The 13,872-nt window shown below is 36.3% G+C and overlaps 1 protein-coding gene across 1 annotated transcript in view; it reads left to right on the top strand.

Annotated features, from left to right (window-relative positions):
* LOC116593634 (ankyrin repeat domain-containing protein 26-like) overlaps nucleotides 1-10,939 on the top strand; it is a gene marked incomplete at its 3' end in the record, with an annotated part of 95,151 nt that extends 84,212 nt beyond the window's left edge. Inside the window, exons 17-19 of the mRNA XM_032347901.1 lie at nucleotides 8,499-8,768; nucleotides 9,420-9,634; nucleotides 10,882-10,939. Coding sequence (XP_032203792.1) covers nucleotides 8,499-8,768; nucleotides 9,420-9,634; nucleotides 10,882-10,939 — 543 coding nt within the window. The remainder of the gene's footprint in view (nucleotides 1-8,498; nucleotides 8,769-9,419; nucleotides 9,635-10,881) is intronic.
* Between the last annotated feature and the right edge of the window lie 2,933 nt (nucleotides 10,940-13,872).

The raw sequence follows: 13,872 nt of genomic DNA, 5'->3' as shown, positions 1-13,872 counted from the left end.
CATTTTTTTCTTATGGTAGTTACCCTTAGGAAAGTTGAAACTTATACATCATTCTTCACAGAAATTGGGACTTTTTTTCCTACTAAATAATTTTTTAAAGACTTATTTATTTATTTATGGTGGGGGCGGTTGGAGAGGCAGAGGGAGATGGAGAGAATTTCAAGCAGACCCCTGCCCAGCAGAGAGCCCCAAGCTGGCTTGATTCCATGACCCATAAGATCATGACCTGAGATAAAATCCTGAGTTGGATGCTTGACCAACTGAGCCACCCAGGTGTGCTAAATAATGTTTTTTTAATGATCTCTCTGTTACCATCATGAGCTAAGCCATGTAAAAGCAGAAGATAATGTTTAATAGAATGTTTCAGAAACTTGTCTTATTTCTCATCTTCATTTTTTTGAATGGATACAGAATCTGTACTGATTTCAGGATAACTTGTACAGAAAAGTGATTTCACAAACCAGTTGAACTTAGGCATTTCCTTCATTTTCTTTTCCTTTTCAATATATAATAAATGCACAGAAATATTTAGATCATGTATACTATATATACCCAAAAGAGAGAATTAAGAAAATTATCTTGGCCTTGCCATTGGATTTTTTTAAAAGCTGTATTGAGATGGAATGCACATTCCATACAATTCACCCATTTAATATTTGTAGTTCAATGTTTGGGTATATTGATAGAGTTGGGCAACCATTACTGCCATCAAGTAGAACATTTTAATTACCCTGAAAAGAAACCCTTAATCCTTGCCCCCAGGCTCAGGCAACCACCAGTCTACTTTCTGCCTCTATAGAGTTGCCCATTCTGAATATTTCATATATGAGGAATCACACAATGTGTGGTCCTTTGTGGCTAGCTTCCTTCGCTTAATGTTTTTGGGGTTCATCTGTGTCATAGCATATATCAGTGCTTCATTCCTTATTATCAAACGGTACTCCATTATGGGACAAAACCCTTGTTCATTCATCATTTGATGCCCCTTTGGGTTGTTTCCACTTTTTGGCCATTAATAATGCTGCTGTGAACGTTCGTTAGTTATTGTCTGGACATATCTTTTTATTTTCCTGCCATCACATTTTATCCTCTCAGTTAATTGGGTTGATTTCACCATTTCTCAGTCCTTTTTTTTGGGGGGGAGAAGATGACATAACTGGCTTTTCTAACACAGAGAAGCTGGTAGAGACTTAGATAAGATGAGAAAACAGAGGAATTTATCTCAAATGAAAGAACAGGATAAAGCCACGGGTCCAGAGATTGAAGTGAGACAGATGTAAATATCATGGCTGATGGAGGATTTAAAGCAGTGATCATAGGGACACTCACTGGACTTGAGAAAAGAACAACAACATCATTGAGACCCTTACAACAGAGATGTAAGAGTTAAAAAAGAATCATAGTTGAAGAGTGGAATAAATGAGTTAAGAAACACACCTAATGCAATGAACAGCAGGCTGGAAAAAACAGAGGAACAAATTAACAACTAAGAAGTCAAAGTAAGGGAAAGCAATGAAGCCAAAGAAGGGGGAGAAAGAAAAATTATGCAAAATGAGACCAGACCTAGGGAACTCAGTGACTCCATCAAATGTAATAACATTCATGTTATAGGAGTCCCAGTAGAAGAAGAGAGAAAAAAGGTGTAAGAAAACGTGTTTCTAGAAATATAGCTGAAAATGTCCCTAATCTAGGGAAGGCAACAGACATCAAGATCCAGGAGACACAGAAAACTATCAAAATCAAAAATAGTGGGCTAACACCAAGACCTATTGTAATTGAATTTGCAAAATATACTGATAAAGAAAACATCTTAAAAGCAGGAAAGCAAGTCAGTAACTTCCAGGGGAAACCCCTTAAGGCTAGCAGGAACTTTTTCAGCAGAAACTTTGCAAGCCAGAAGAGAGTGGTATTATCTATTCAATGTGGTGAATGGGAAAAATCTGTAGCCAAGAATACTCTATCCAGCAAGCCTATTACTCAGAATAGGAGAGATAGAGTTTCCCAGATAAAAACTAAAGGAGTTTGTGACTACTAAACTAGCCCCACAAGAAATATTAAAGGGGACTCTTTGAGTGGAAAGAAGAGACCAAATGTGACACTATAAAGGCAGGAAACACAAAAGTAGTAAAAATGAACATTTATATAAAAAATAAGTTTAGGAACTCAGGAAAAAAGGATATAAAATGTAATACTTTACCTAAAGCATGGGGAGAAGAAGAGAAAAGAATGGGCTCAAACTTAAAGACCAGCAGCTTAATATAGACTGCTATATGCAGAAGAGGTTATATACAAATTATATATCAAAACCCACTAATAGTGGTGCCTGTGTGGCTTAATTGGTTAAACATCTGACTTGATTTCCGCTCAGGTCATAATCTCAGGATTGTGAGATTGAATCCTGCACTGCACTCTATTCTGGCCATGGAGTCTGCTTAAGATTCTCTTTCCCTCTCCCCACTCCACTCATGCCCTCTCAAAAAACAAAACAAAACAAAACAAAACAAAAACCACACTGATAAACACTCAAAGAGGAGAAAGAAATCCAAATATATCACTAAAGAAAACCAGTAAAACATCGAAGACACAAAAATGATCAGAGAAAATCTCCAGAAACAACCACAAAGCAAGTAGTAAAATGACAAATACATATCTATCAATAATTACTTTGGATATAAATGGGGTAAGTGCTCCAATCAAATTACATAGGATGTCAGAGTGGATTAAAAAAAAGAAGAAGAAGAAGAAAAAAAAAAAACAAGACCCATGGTATAAGCCACTTGCTAGAGTTTTATTTTTGTCATAAGGACACCTGCAGATTGGAAGTCAGGGGATGGAAAAAAACATGTATCCTGCAAATGGATATAAAAAGAAAGCCAGAATAGTAATACTTACATTGGACAAAATAGAGTCTAAAAGAACGACTGCAGTAAGAGACAAGAGCACTATATCATAAGTGAAGAGGACAATCTGACAGGAAGAAGAACTATCTATTGTAAATATTTATGCACCCAACATGGGATCACCCATGTACATAAAACAATTAATGACTAACATAATTGATAATAATACAATAATACTAGGGTCCTTTAATTTTATTATATATGTTTTAAATGAAATTCATTTCTTTTATTCCCACTTGCAAAAGTATCCATGAAGACAATGTACAATTCGGATATTTTAGGAAGGAATAGAAATAATCAATAGTTGGGTACTTTAACTCACCACTTACATCAATGGACAGATCAGAAAGTCAACAAAGAAACAGTGGCTTTATATGATGCACTGGACTAGATGGACTAAGGAGATATATTCAAAATATTCCATCCTTAAACAACAGAATACACATTCTGGAACATTCTGTAGAATAGATCACATGTTAGGCAACAAAACAAGTCTTTTTTTTTTTAATTTAATTTCTTTTTCAGTGTTCCCAAATTCATTGTTTATGCACCACACCCAGCGCTCCATGCAATACGTGCCCTCCATAATACCCACAAAACTGGTCTTAATAAATACAAGAAGACTGAAGTCATACCATGCACCTTTTCTGATCACAATACTATTTAAATTAGAAGTCAGCCATAGGAAACAATCTGAAAGATCACAAATACATGTTGGTTAAGTAACATTCTACTAAACAATGAATGGACCAACGAGGAAATAAGAGAATAAATTTTTTAAAATACATGGAAGCAAATGAAAATGAAAACACAATTGCCCAAACTTTTGAGATACAGTAAATATGGTTCTAAGAGGGAAGTATATAGATAGCGATGCATGCCTACCTCAAAAAATAAGAAAAATCTACAACAACCTAACCATCACCTAAAGAAGCTAGAAAAAGAACAACAAATGAAGCCTAAAGGCAGCAGAAGGAAGGAGATAATAAAAATTAGAGCAGTAGTAGTAGTAGGTAGCTCAGTTGGTTAAGCTGCAGACTCTTGATTTCAGCTCAGGTCACGATCTCAGAGACCTGGAATTGAACCCTGCTTTTGGCTCTGTGCTCAGCAGGGAGTCTACTTGAGGATTCTATCACTCCCTCTCCATTTGACCCTCTCCCCGCTTTCTCTCTCTCTCAAATACATTTTTTTTAAAACTAGAGCAGAAGTAAACACTATAGAAACCTTAAAAAGACAAAAATAGGAGAGATCAATGAAACGAGGAGCTGGTTCCTTGAAAAAATTAATAAAACCGATAAGGCTTTAGCCAGAGTTATCAGAAAGAAGAGAAAAAGGACCCCAGTAAAATCACAGATGAGAGAGGAGAAATAACAATCAACACCACAGAAATGCAAACAATTATGAAAGAATATTATGAATGACTATATGCCAACAATTTGGATGATGTAGAAGAAATGGATAAATTCCTAGAAACATATAAATTACCAGAACTGAAACAAGAATAGAAAATTTGAACAGACTGACAACCAGCAAAGAAATGGAATCATTAATCCAAAAACTATGAACAAACACAAGTCCAGGACCAGAGGCAAATTCTACTGAGCATTTTAAAGGAAGAGTTAGTACCTATTCTCAAACTATTCCAAAAAACAGAAAAGGAATCTGAGGGGTTTGAAGTGGTGGGGGGGGTAGGAGGTTGGGGTACCAGGTGGTGGGTATTATAGAGGGCACGTATTGCATGGAGCACTGGGTGTGGTGAAAAAATAATGAATACTGTTTTTCTGAAAATAAATAAATTAATTAAAAAAAACCTTCAAAAAGTAGGTTTAGAAGGAATATACTTCAACATAATAAAGGTCATATATAAAAAATGCACGGGTAATGCCATCCTAAATGGGGGAAAACGGAAAGAAAAACTTCTTAGGTCTTGCTTCTAGTTATGGGCTTCTTCTCATTAGCACTGTTTGTCATTATTAAATTAATCTTAGGGGCACCTGGGTGACTAAGATGGTTAAGTGTCTGCCTTCGGCTCAGGTCATGATCTCCAGGTCCTGGGATCGAGTCCCATTTCAGGCTCCCAGCTCAGCAGGGAGTCTGCTTCTCCCTCTCCTCTGCCACTCCCCCTGCTTGTTCTCTGTCTCTCTGTATCTCTCCCAAATGAATAAATATTTTAAAATTTAAAAAAATTAATCTTAACCTTTTTTACTTCCCACATAAATGGAGACCAATTTCTAATATATAAATTATGTATCTTATTAACTCTTTTTGTCATCCATTTTGATATCTGTTTGTTTTTTCTTAACAAACTCCCCAAAGTTTAGTGGCTTAAATAAATAACATTTATTTTGTTCACAAATCTACTGTTAGGAAAAGTGTGGCTAGGACAGCTTGTTTTCTTCCCCTAGCTTCAGGTGGGGCAGCTGAAAGGCTTGGGGCTGGAACTGTTTGAAGATTTGTTCACTCACATCTTGTGGTGTTGATGCTGGCTATTGTCTAGGACTATAGTTGGGGCAGGCAGCCAAAACACTTACACGGGCACACCTAGACACTTTGTGGCCTGAATTTTCTTACAAGATGGGGGGCTAAATTCCAATCCAAAAAAGCTGCCTGAGCTGCAGAGCAAGGCAGAAGCTCTATTGTCTTTTGTAACCTAGCCTTGGAATATACAGAGCATCACATTCACCATATTCTGTTAGGAGAAAGTCACAAAGGTAGGCCCATGGTCTTTTTTTTTTTTTTAAGGGGATGAATATTTAAAAACCTATGGATACATTTTAAAAGCAGCATGATTTACCCACTGGCCACAATTTTTTGTATTCCTCCCACATGAAAAATACACTCGCCTCCCCCTTCCCATACCTCCCACAAATCTCAGTTCTCCATTGGGTTTGGGCTTGAGTCCAAGATCTTACCATCTTAATCAGGTACAGCAGGGATAAGGTGCCTGAAGTATAGTCCCTTGAGTGCAAGTCCTCTCCATCTGAACACTTGGGAATTAAGGAAGACAGTTCTCTACCACTCAAAATGGAACACTCTGGTAACCTGCTAAGGACTCTCCCATTGAAAGAAAATGGGAGGCACACTAGTCCATAGCAGTTTTGAAACACACCCTGAAGCATGCTGTCAGTTCTTCAGTGAGGACTTAGTCCTAACCATGGGAATGCTTCTCCATGTTGTTTGCTTTACTTTTTGAGCTCTTGGTTCTGTCCTTTTCATAAGGAATGACCTGTATTTGTAGCTGCTTTTTCAGCCTGCTTCCTCCTGGTGGGAATTCTAAGACTCAAAGGCCTATTTTTAGTTTGTACTATCTTGGTCTCTTTTAGTCCAAGCTCGCAAACAGTGTTTTTGCTATGATAATTCTCTTAGTTTTTGAGTTTTCCATGAATACGGTTTGATTTCATGCCATTGGAAAAGCCATTCTCCTGGGTCTTTTGAAATAAGCTTTCACCTCAGGTTTCCTGTGCAGCTCTCATTTGACAATGCCTTTCAAATTCTCACACTCTTAAGATCCTTAAAGAAATTTGAGGCACACCTTAAGTCCTTCTCAAGTCTTAATAAAGGGTTTATAGTTTTGGTTTCATCCATAGGCCATGTCTACCTGGATTTGCTTTTAACCCAGAAGCCATTTCTTTATTTTAGCATTATTTGAGAATACAGCATGTGGAGAGGCTATAAATGAGGAACAGATAGATGAACCCAGTAAGTCCTGGTTCCTTCATATTGAATAGTCTTTCTTTAGCTTATCTCTCCTACCAGTTTTACTTTCATGTGGTTTGTGGCACGAGTTCCTTTTCCCTCTACTGTCATTTTCTTCACTTGTATAGAAGCCTTTGCTGTAAGCCCCTTCAAGGGCCATCAGGTTTCCACTCACAGTCTCTTGGAAGCCCTTTTGGTTTTCATTCTTACTCTTCTCTACTTCTCACTCTTACTCTTCTTTTAGGTTCCACCCACCTCCTGGTTCAAAGAAGGTTTAGTTTCAGTTTTTTGGTTTTCTTTTTTAATGGCAGCACCCCATTTTAATGTCAGTAGCTGTGCCAGTTATTTATTGCCATATAATAAACCATCTCAAAACCTAGTGGCTCAAAACAGCATTTATCTTGTTCACAAATCTTTGGACAAGGCTGAGTAAGACCAACTCATTTCTTCTTCATTTGGCATCACCTGGGATGACTGGAAGATGGAAACTAGAATCATCTAAAACCTTGTTCATGCACATGTTTGGCTGTTGAGGCTGGCTTTTGGCTAGGATGTTAGCTAGGGCAGTCTCAGCTGGAATATTTGCATGAAGACTCTCTAGGTACCCTGGGCTTTCCCACAACAGCTGGATTCTAAGGGTGAGGTTTCCTAGAAGAAGAAAGTCAGATGGAAGTTATATCACATTTTCTAACCTCACCTTAAAAATCACACAGCAGCTCTGCCATATTCTGTTCACTAGGAACCAGTTACTAAGGCCAGCACATATGAAGGGGAGGGATTGTCATGGGAGAAGTGTCAGTTTATAAACCCACCACATCCACTTGTCTTTCCAGTCATATTTAAACGAAAGGAGTTCTTCCCAACTCAGCATCACTGAAACTCCAGCAAGTTTTTTGGTTGTTTTCATTGCTTAGTATATTCTCTTATTTTGTGGGAAGTAACAAAGGATTGTAACACTGTCGAGTTAAATTATTTTTTTATCCAAAAATATATGAATCATCTCACTAAATTTTTCCCCACTACTATTTTTCTTTTTTACTGAGAGATGTGATTTCTTAATCTTGTGAATCATTTCTCCTCAGACTGCAATTCAAATTAGCATAAGACATTTGTAATTCAGAAAAAGGCTTATGGTAATAGAATCAGCATTTATAGATTCATTAATTAGAGTCTTATTTTCAATGTCTTATTTTGGTAAGCATTTATTGGCTCAGACCTACATAAGTCAATATGGTATTCCTAAAACTTCTTTAAAAATTATGGAGTACATGGGCACCTGGGTGGCTCAGTTAAGTGCCTTTGGCTTAGGTCATGATCCTGGGATGCTGGGATTGAGCCCCATGCTTGGCTTCCTGATCAGTGGGGAGTCTGCTTCTCCCTCTCCCTGCTCTTGTGCTCTTGCTCTCTTGCTCTCTCTCCCTCTCAAATACAGAAATAAAATTTTTAAAAATATTATGGAGTGTTAAGATGAGGAAGGGTTAAGAGTCTTTCTACTAAGTCGTGACTTACAGTTATCTTATGGAGGAAAAATCTGAAACAATCAGAAAAATAAAAGTATAAAAATTAAATACAAATATGTGGCAAAGAGGATGACAGCAGAGATCAATTTTAGCAACTCTTAGTGGTTTGAATTTTGTTCTTCATTTTCTGAGTTATTTGAGGTTCTGCATTCCAAGACTGTACTACAATATAGATAACGTTTTGTTGAAAATGAACTTATTTTAAGATTTGAGCACCTGCCCGGAGCAGTCAGTAATGTATGTGACTCTTGATCTTGGGGGTGTGAGTTCAAGCCCCATATTTGGTGCAGAGATTTAAAATCTTTGAAAAAAATTTGGGGTCTTAGTTTTGCATTAGACTCTTTTCACTTTACTTCCAAGCTGTATTATTTTATTCATGCAGGTTGATGACCTTACAGCAAAACTGGAAACTGTGTCTTCAAGAAACCAGGTTCTTATTGAGGAATTATCATCTATGAAAGAAATACAAAGAAAATGTGAAAAGCTAGAGAAGAATAAAAAGAAGTTGGAACAACAAGTAGTAAAGCTCAGAAGTTCTGTAGAAGTCAACATGTTAGAATATAGTAAAATGGAACAATATAAACGGGATTTTGAAGAAACTACAAGATTGAACGTAGCAGAAAAATTAAAAGAAGTTGATCTATTTTTAGAGGTTAATTTATTTGTCTATAAAATGTTTTAATTCATTTCACTGCAAATTACATTTTGGTTATATGCAGTGTAGAGTTTTCCTCTACTTCCTTTATAGCAATTTGGTAAATTTCTGGAAGCATTTGTTCCTTCCCTTTAAAAATTTCAGTTTTCATTATTATTCACACTAGTTGATCTTTCAGAATGATTCACAGTAGAAAGTCATTTTATTTTTTAAGACCAGTTAGTATAAAACAAGGCTATTGAGAGGAAAAGAAAAAACTGTGCTTTAAAAATTTTGATCATGGGGTACATGGGTGGCTCAGTCAGTTGCTTGTTTGGGCTCCATTCTGGGCATTCCTACATAAAAGAAATGGTACCATACTTGGATTATTCCTTTTTTTAATATTAAATATCTTATTTATTTATTTGGAAAGCACGAGTGGGGGATGGACAGGTAGAGAGAAAATTCTAGGCATACTTCATGCTGAGTAGGACACAGGGCTTTATCCCAGCACCCTGAGAACACTATCTGAGCAGAAACCAAGAGTCAGGCACTCAGATGACTGAGTCAGCCAGGCACTCCAGGTACCTCAATTATTCTTAAGAAAGAAATATACTGTAATTACCCAGGTTGTAACAATTTTAAAACTATGCTTTTGATTTGCTTTAGATGCAAGTAGCATTTCAAGACAGCTTAGCACAGGTAAAAGAAAAGAATTATGCTTCAGTAAGAAGTCAAATGGAACTCAGAATTAAAGAGCTGGAATTTGAATTATCTAAAATGAAAAAAACTCAAGATGTTACTAAAACAGAATTGGACAGATACAAGCACCTCTACCTAGAAGAAGTAACACATCGAATGTCATTGACAAATGAACTGAACAAGTAAGTTAAAACAATCATAGAAAGTAGAGTTAGCTTATTAATTTGCCTCTAACCCATATTTTTTATGGAGCCACGTTCATGAGATCAGTAGTAAGTGAAAGCCAACTAGATAGTATAATTTTGAAAAATGATGTTTGTAAATGAACTTATTGTCAAAATGCTAGTCCAAGTCAGTTTGCATTTCTCTTTTTTTGTTGTTGTTGTTTTAAATGATTTTATTTTTTTCCCTTGCATATTTTCAGTTAATCTGATCTCCTAGTCTTTAAATTAATTGTTGGAAGGTTTATAATTTAGACAGCATATTATTATAAAATTGTCAGAATTACCCTAAATAGAAATGAGTTTATTAATATTTATTTATTAATGTTAGTTTATTTTTGGAAGAGTACATCTTTAACCCAAAATGTCAAGATGGAAGTGGTAGATTCCACCCCCAGTACCCTGGTATCTGTGTTATAACCTAATTGCCTCTGGAGCTGTTTCAGTTCTTTCTGATCACAACTCTGCCATCTACTTGTCCTCTACCAATTGTTCCTCTAAATTTTTCCTCAGTGCCAAATGCTCAATCTCTCTGAGGTAATGTGTGAAACGTACAAGAGTGGTGAAAGCCAATGCTTGAAAAATGTCTTTGAGGGATTTTTAAAATTTTTATTTTCCGTTAAAGATTTTACATATTTATTTGACACAAAGTGAGAGAGAGAGAGAGCAAGTGAGCACAAGCAGAGGGGAGCAACAGGCAGAGGGTGAGGGAGAAGCAGGCTTCCCTCAAGCAGGGAGCCCAGTGTGGGGTTCAGTTCCAGGACTGTGGGGTCCTGACCTGAGTTGAAGGCAGATGGTTAACTGACCGAGCCACCCAGACCCCCAGGATGGTTTATTTTTGCAGCTCTAAACTGGTTTACTAAATATAAGTATGTATAATGGCATCCCCAAGAATCTTTTAAGTACAACCATTCCAGAAGGCAGCAAGTATAACCTGTTAGGCCATGGACATCACTGATAGCCATTTCTCTCCCTCCTTAATTTGAATTACTTGTTAGTTAGGAACCCTAGAAATATATGTACTTCTTTAGAACAGTTTTAAACCTATAATTATACATAGTGGGTCTTCTCTGTCACATTTACCATGTTAAAACACTATTTAATGGCACATTCTGTTTACTATTATGGAAACTTAAAAAATGCAAGTAATTTAGGACTGATTTGGGGAGAAATGAAATACTAAGCATTGTGTTTTGTTATCTGAACAGGACTAGTGCTGCCAATATGAGGCCATCCCCAGATCTGCCTTATGGTAGAAATGTCAATAATAATAGTTCACTATTCAATGGAAATGATGCTCAAAGAGAAAACATGGTGATTCGTACCTCAAACTCAAGGCGTTCAAGTAATGACATCGATACTTACATCACCAAGGTTAGTTATATTATTTTTCCTTTTTTTCCTTGGGTTTCAGATTCCTGATATAATTTTTGTTTTTAATTTGGTAAAATTCTGAGTTGTTTAGCTAACTAATACACACTAAGTAAAAGTCATAATTATTTGTGCTAATAAAGAAATGAGACAGAAATTTTGATTTTTTTTCTTAGATCCTGGAACTCTTACTTTCAAGAGATACCTATTATAACCTTTATCAATAAATATAACTAAACTGACATATTTTATTATTTTTTCAAGATTTTATTTATTTTAGAGAGAGAGTGTACAAGAGGGGGAGAGAGTGTGAGATTCTCAAGCAGACTTCCTGCTGAGTGTGGAACCCTACATGGGGCCCAGTCTCACAATCCTAAGATCATAACCTGAGCCAAAAACAAGAGTCAGACACTTGACAAAGTTACCCAGGCACCCCAAAATGGACACATTTTAAATTTCTTAAAAACCTACATCTAAATTCGATTTTAGAAAGTAACTATAATTGCTCACTAATGAAATGTATACTTAGATGCTTTGACTAATTTCCTGGTTGGCAATGGTTCATAACAATTTTAAAGTTCGCTATTACCCATTTTTCCCACCCCTATGTATAAGTGAACAATAAGAATCCAAACACTAATCACATATGGATATTTATTATTTAAAAGAGCCTATGATAAGTCCTTTTTATGAATTAAATAAACTTGTAATTCTAAAGAGATTAATTTTACTTTTTCAGTTGTAATTGCTGTCATTTTCTCACCTGAGAGTACATCCTTAATTGTTGTGTTACTTGGAGCATTTTTTAAAACTTATAACACTTCTATTTCAATTTTTACAAAATGTCCTGCTGAGCAATTGGTAGAGCATTTTCTAAATTGCTAAATCAAATCAAACAGATACAGGATTCTTCTTCTTCTTCTTTTTTTTTTTTTAGAGAGAGTGAGAGGGTGAGAGAGCGTATGTGCAAGCTGGCAGTGGGGGGTGAGGTGCAGAGGGTAAGCAGGCTACATACTCAGTGCAGAGCCTGATGCAGGGCTCAGTCTCAACAATCCCGAGATCATGACCTGAACCAAAGTCAAGATCAGATCCTTAACTGACTGAGCCACCCAGGTGCCCCACAACTGGAATTTTTAAAATGAAGTTCACATATATCTACCTTGCCATCACTTGAATGATTGATGACTAAGATGGGAATAATAGGGAGTCTTTAAGTAGCAGCTGGTTTCCATTGTGTATCATTGTTATTAAAATATCCATTTCAATCAATGTACATAGGTTTATGGTTTTGAAAGTATATTCATGGTCTTACTAATGTAGACAAAAGTAGCATAGGCTCATGGTAAGTGAGGCCTCAATCTTGTTCTTTCATTTGGTTTCCTTTGCTTTCCTTTCCTTTCATTTGCTCTCTTCCCTCCTAATTTGAGGACTTTCTTTAGTGTTATGCTTGGTTGCCTTTGTTTTTCTTTTTTGTATATTATAGATTTTTGTGATCACAATGAAGTTCATATATAACATCTCATGCATATAGAAGTCTATTTTAAGTTCATGGTTACTTAAGTTCAAACACATTTTAAAAACACTACATTTTTCCACCCCACCTTGTTTTATGTATTTGATGTCTTAGTTTACATCTTTTTATTTTGTGTATCTCTGAACTAATTACTGTAGATACAATTGTTGTTACTACTTTTGTCTTTTAACATTCATACTGACTTTATAAAACTGATCTATTACTTTTATTGTATGTTTGCTTTTACTAATAAAACTCTTTCTTTCATAATTTTCTTATTTCTAGGTATGGCCTTGTCTTTCTTCTTTCTTTCTTTTAATCTATTTTTGAGAGCAAGCAAGAGAGAACACAGATGGGAGGGGAGGGCCACAGAAAGAGGGAGAAGCAGACTCCCTGAGCATGGGGCCTGGTGTGGGGCTTGATCCTAGGAGGTCCCTTAACCTGTCCTCATTTTAAATTTTTTTGTCTTTTTGTTTTTTGGCTTGGATGACTTCTGCTGCCCTGTCCCGTAGATCACTGATCTGTTCATCTGAAGCTTTTAATCTGCTGTTGATTCCCTCTGGTGTATTTTTCTTTTCAGTTATTGTATTTTTCAGCTCTGATTGGTTCTTCATTATATTTTCTCTTTGTTGAAGTTCTCACTGAATCCATCCGTTCTTATCCCAAGTTTGCTGAGCATTTTTGTGACCATTTCTTTGAACTCTTTATCAGGGAGATTAGTTATATCTGTTTCATTAGCTATTTTTCTGAAGCATTGTATTGTTCTTTCATTTGGAACATATTCCTCTATCTCCTCATTTTGTCTGACTTTCTGTGTTTATTTCTGAAATTGTTCTTTTCAGCTTTTTTCCCTCTTTAAAGTATGTTGCTTTGAATAATGAATGTTAGGTATAAAGTCAAGGAAGAAGAAACCATTTCTAAGTATTGTCTGATCATTTTTCTTGTTGGAACTATGGTGGAGTAGGTGGCAGATGACATTGCTCTTCTTTTTCTGAGTTGAGAACACAGGAGTCAGGCAGCTGGAGATAAGCTTAGTGACATGAATACATACTAACAACTTGGAGGATGTGGCTTAGGTATGTAGCCACAGTGAACTTCCTAATACTTTATTTCAAATTAGGCACTTCCACACAGAGTTGTAAACGGAAGGAACAGATGTTTGATGCCCATCCCACAAAGATGAAAGCAGACCTCAATTCATGTTACTATGGCAGGCATAGTTTTACAAAACAGAGATTTGGAAGCACATAGGCACTGCTTAGTGCCTTCTCCCAAATTCACCCACTAGGTAAATCTCCTTTCCTGTCATGAAGAA

Source organism: Mustela erminea, chromosome 6, assembly GCF_009829155.1.
Source record: "Mustela erminea isolate mMusErm1 chromosome 6, mMusErm1.Pri, whole genome shotgun sequence".
NCBI classification, from domain to species: domain Eukaryota; kingdom Metazoa; phylum Chordata; class Mammalia; order Carnivora; family Mustelidae; genus Mustela; species Mustela erminea.
This window is presented reverse-complemented; position numbering and strand designations above follow the sequence as displayed.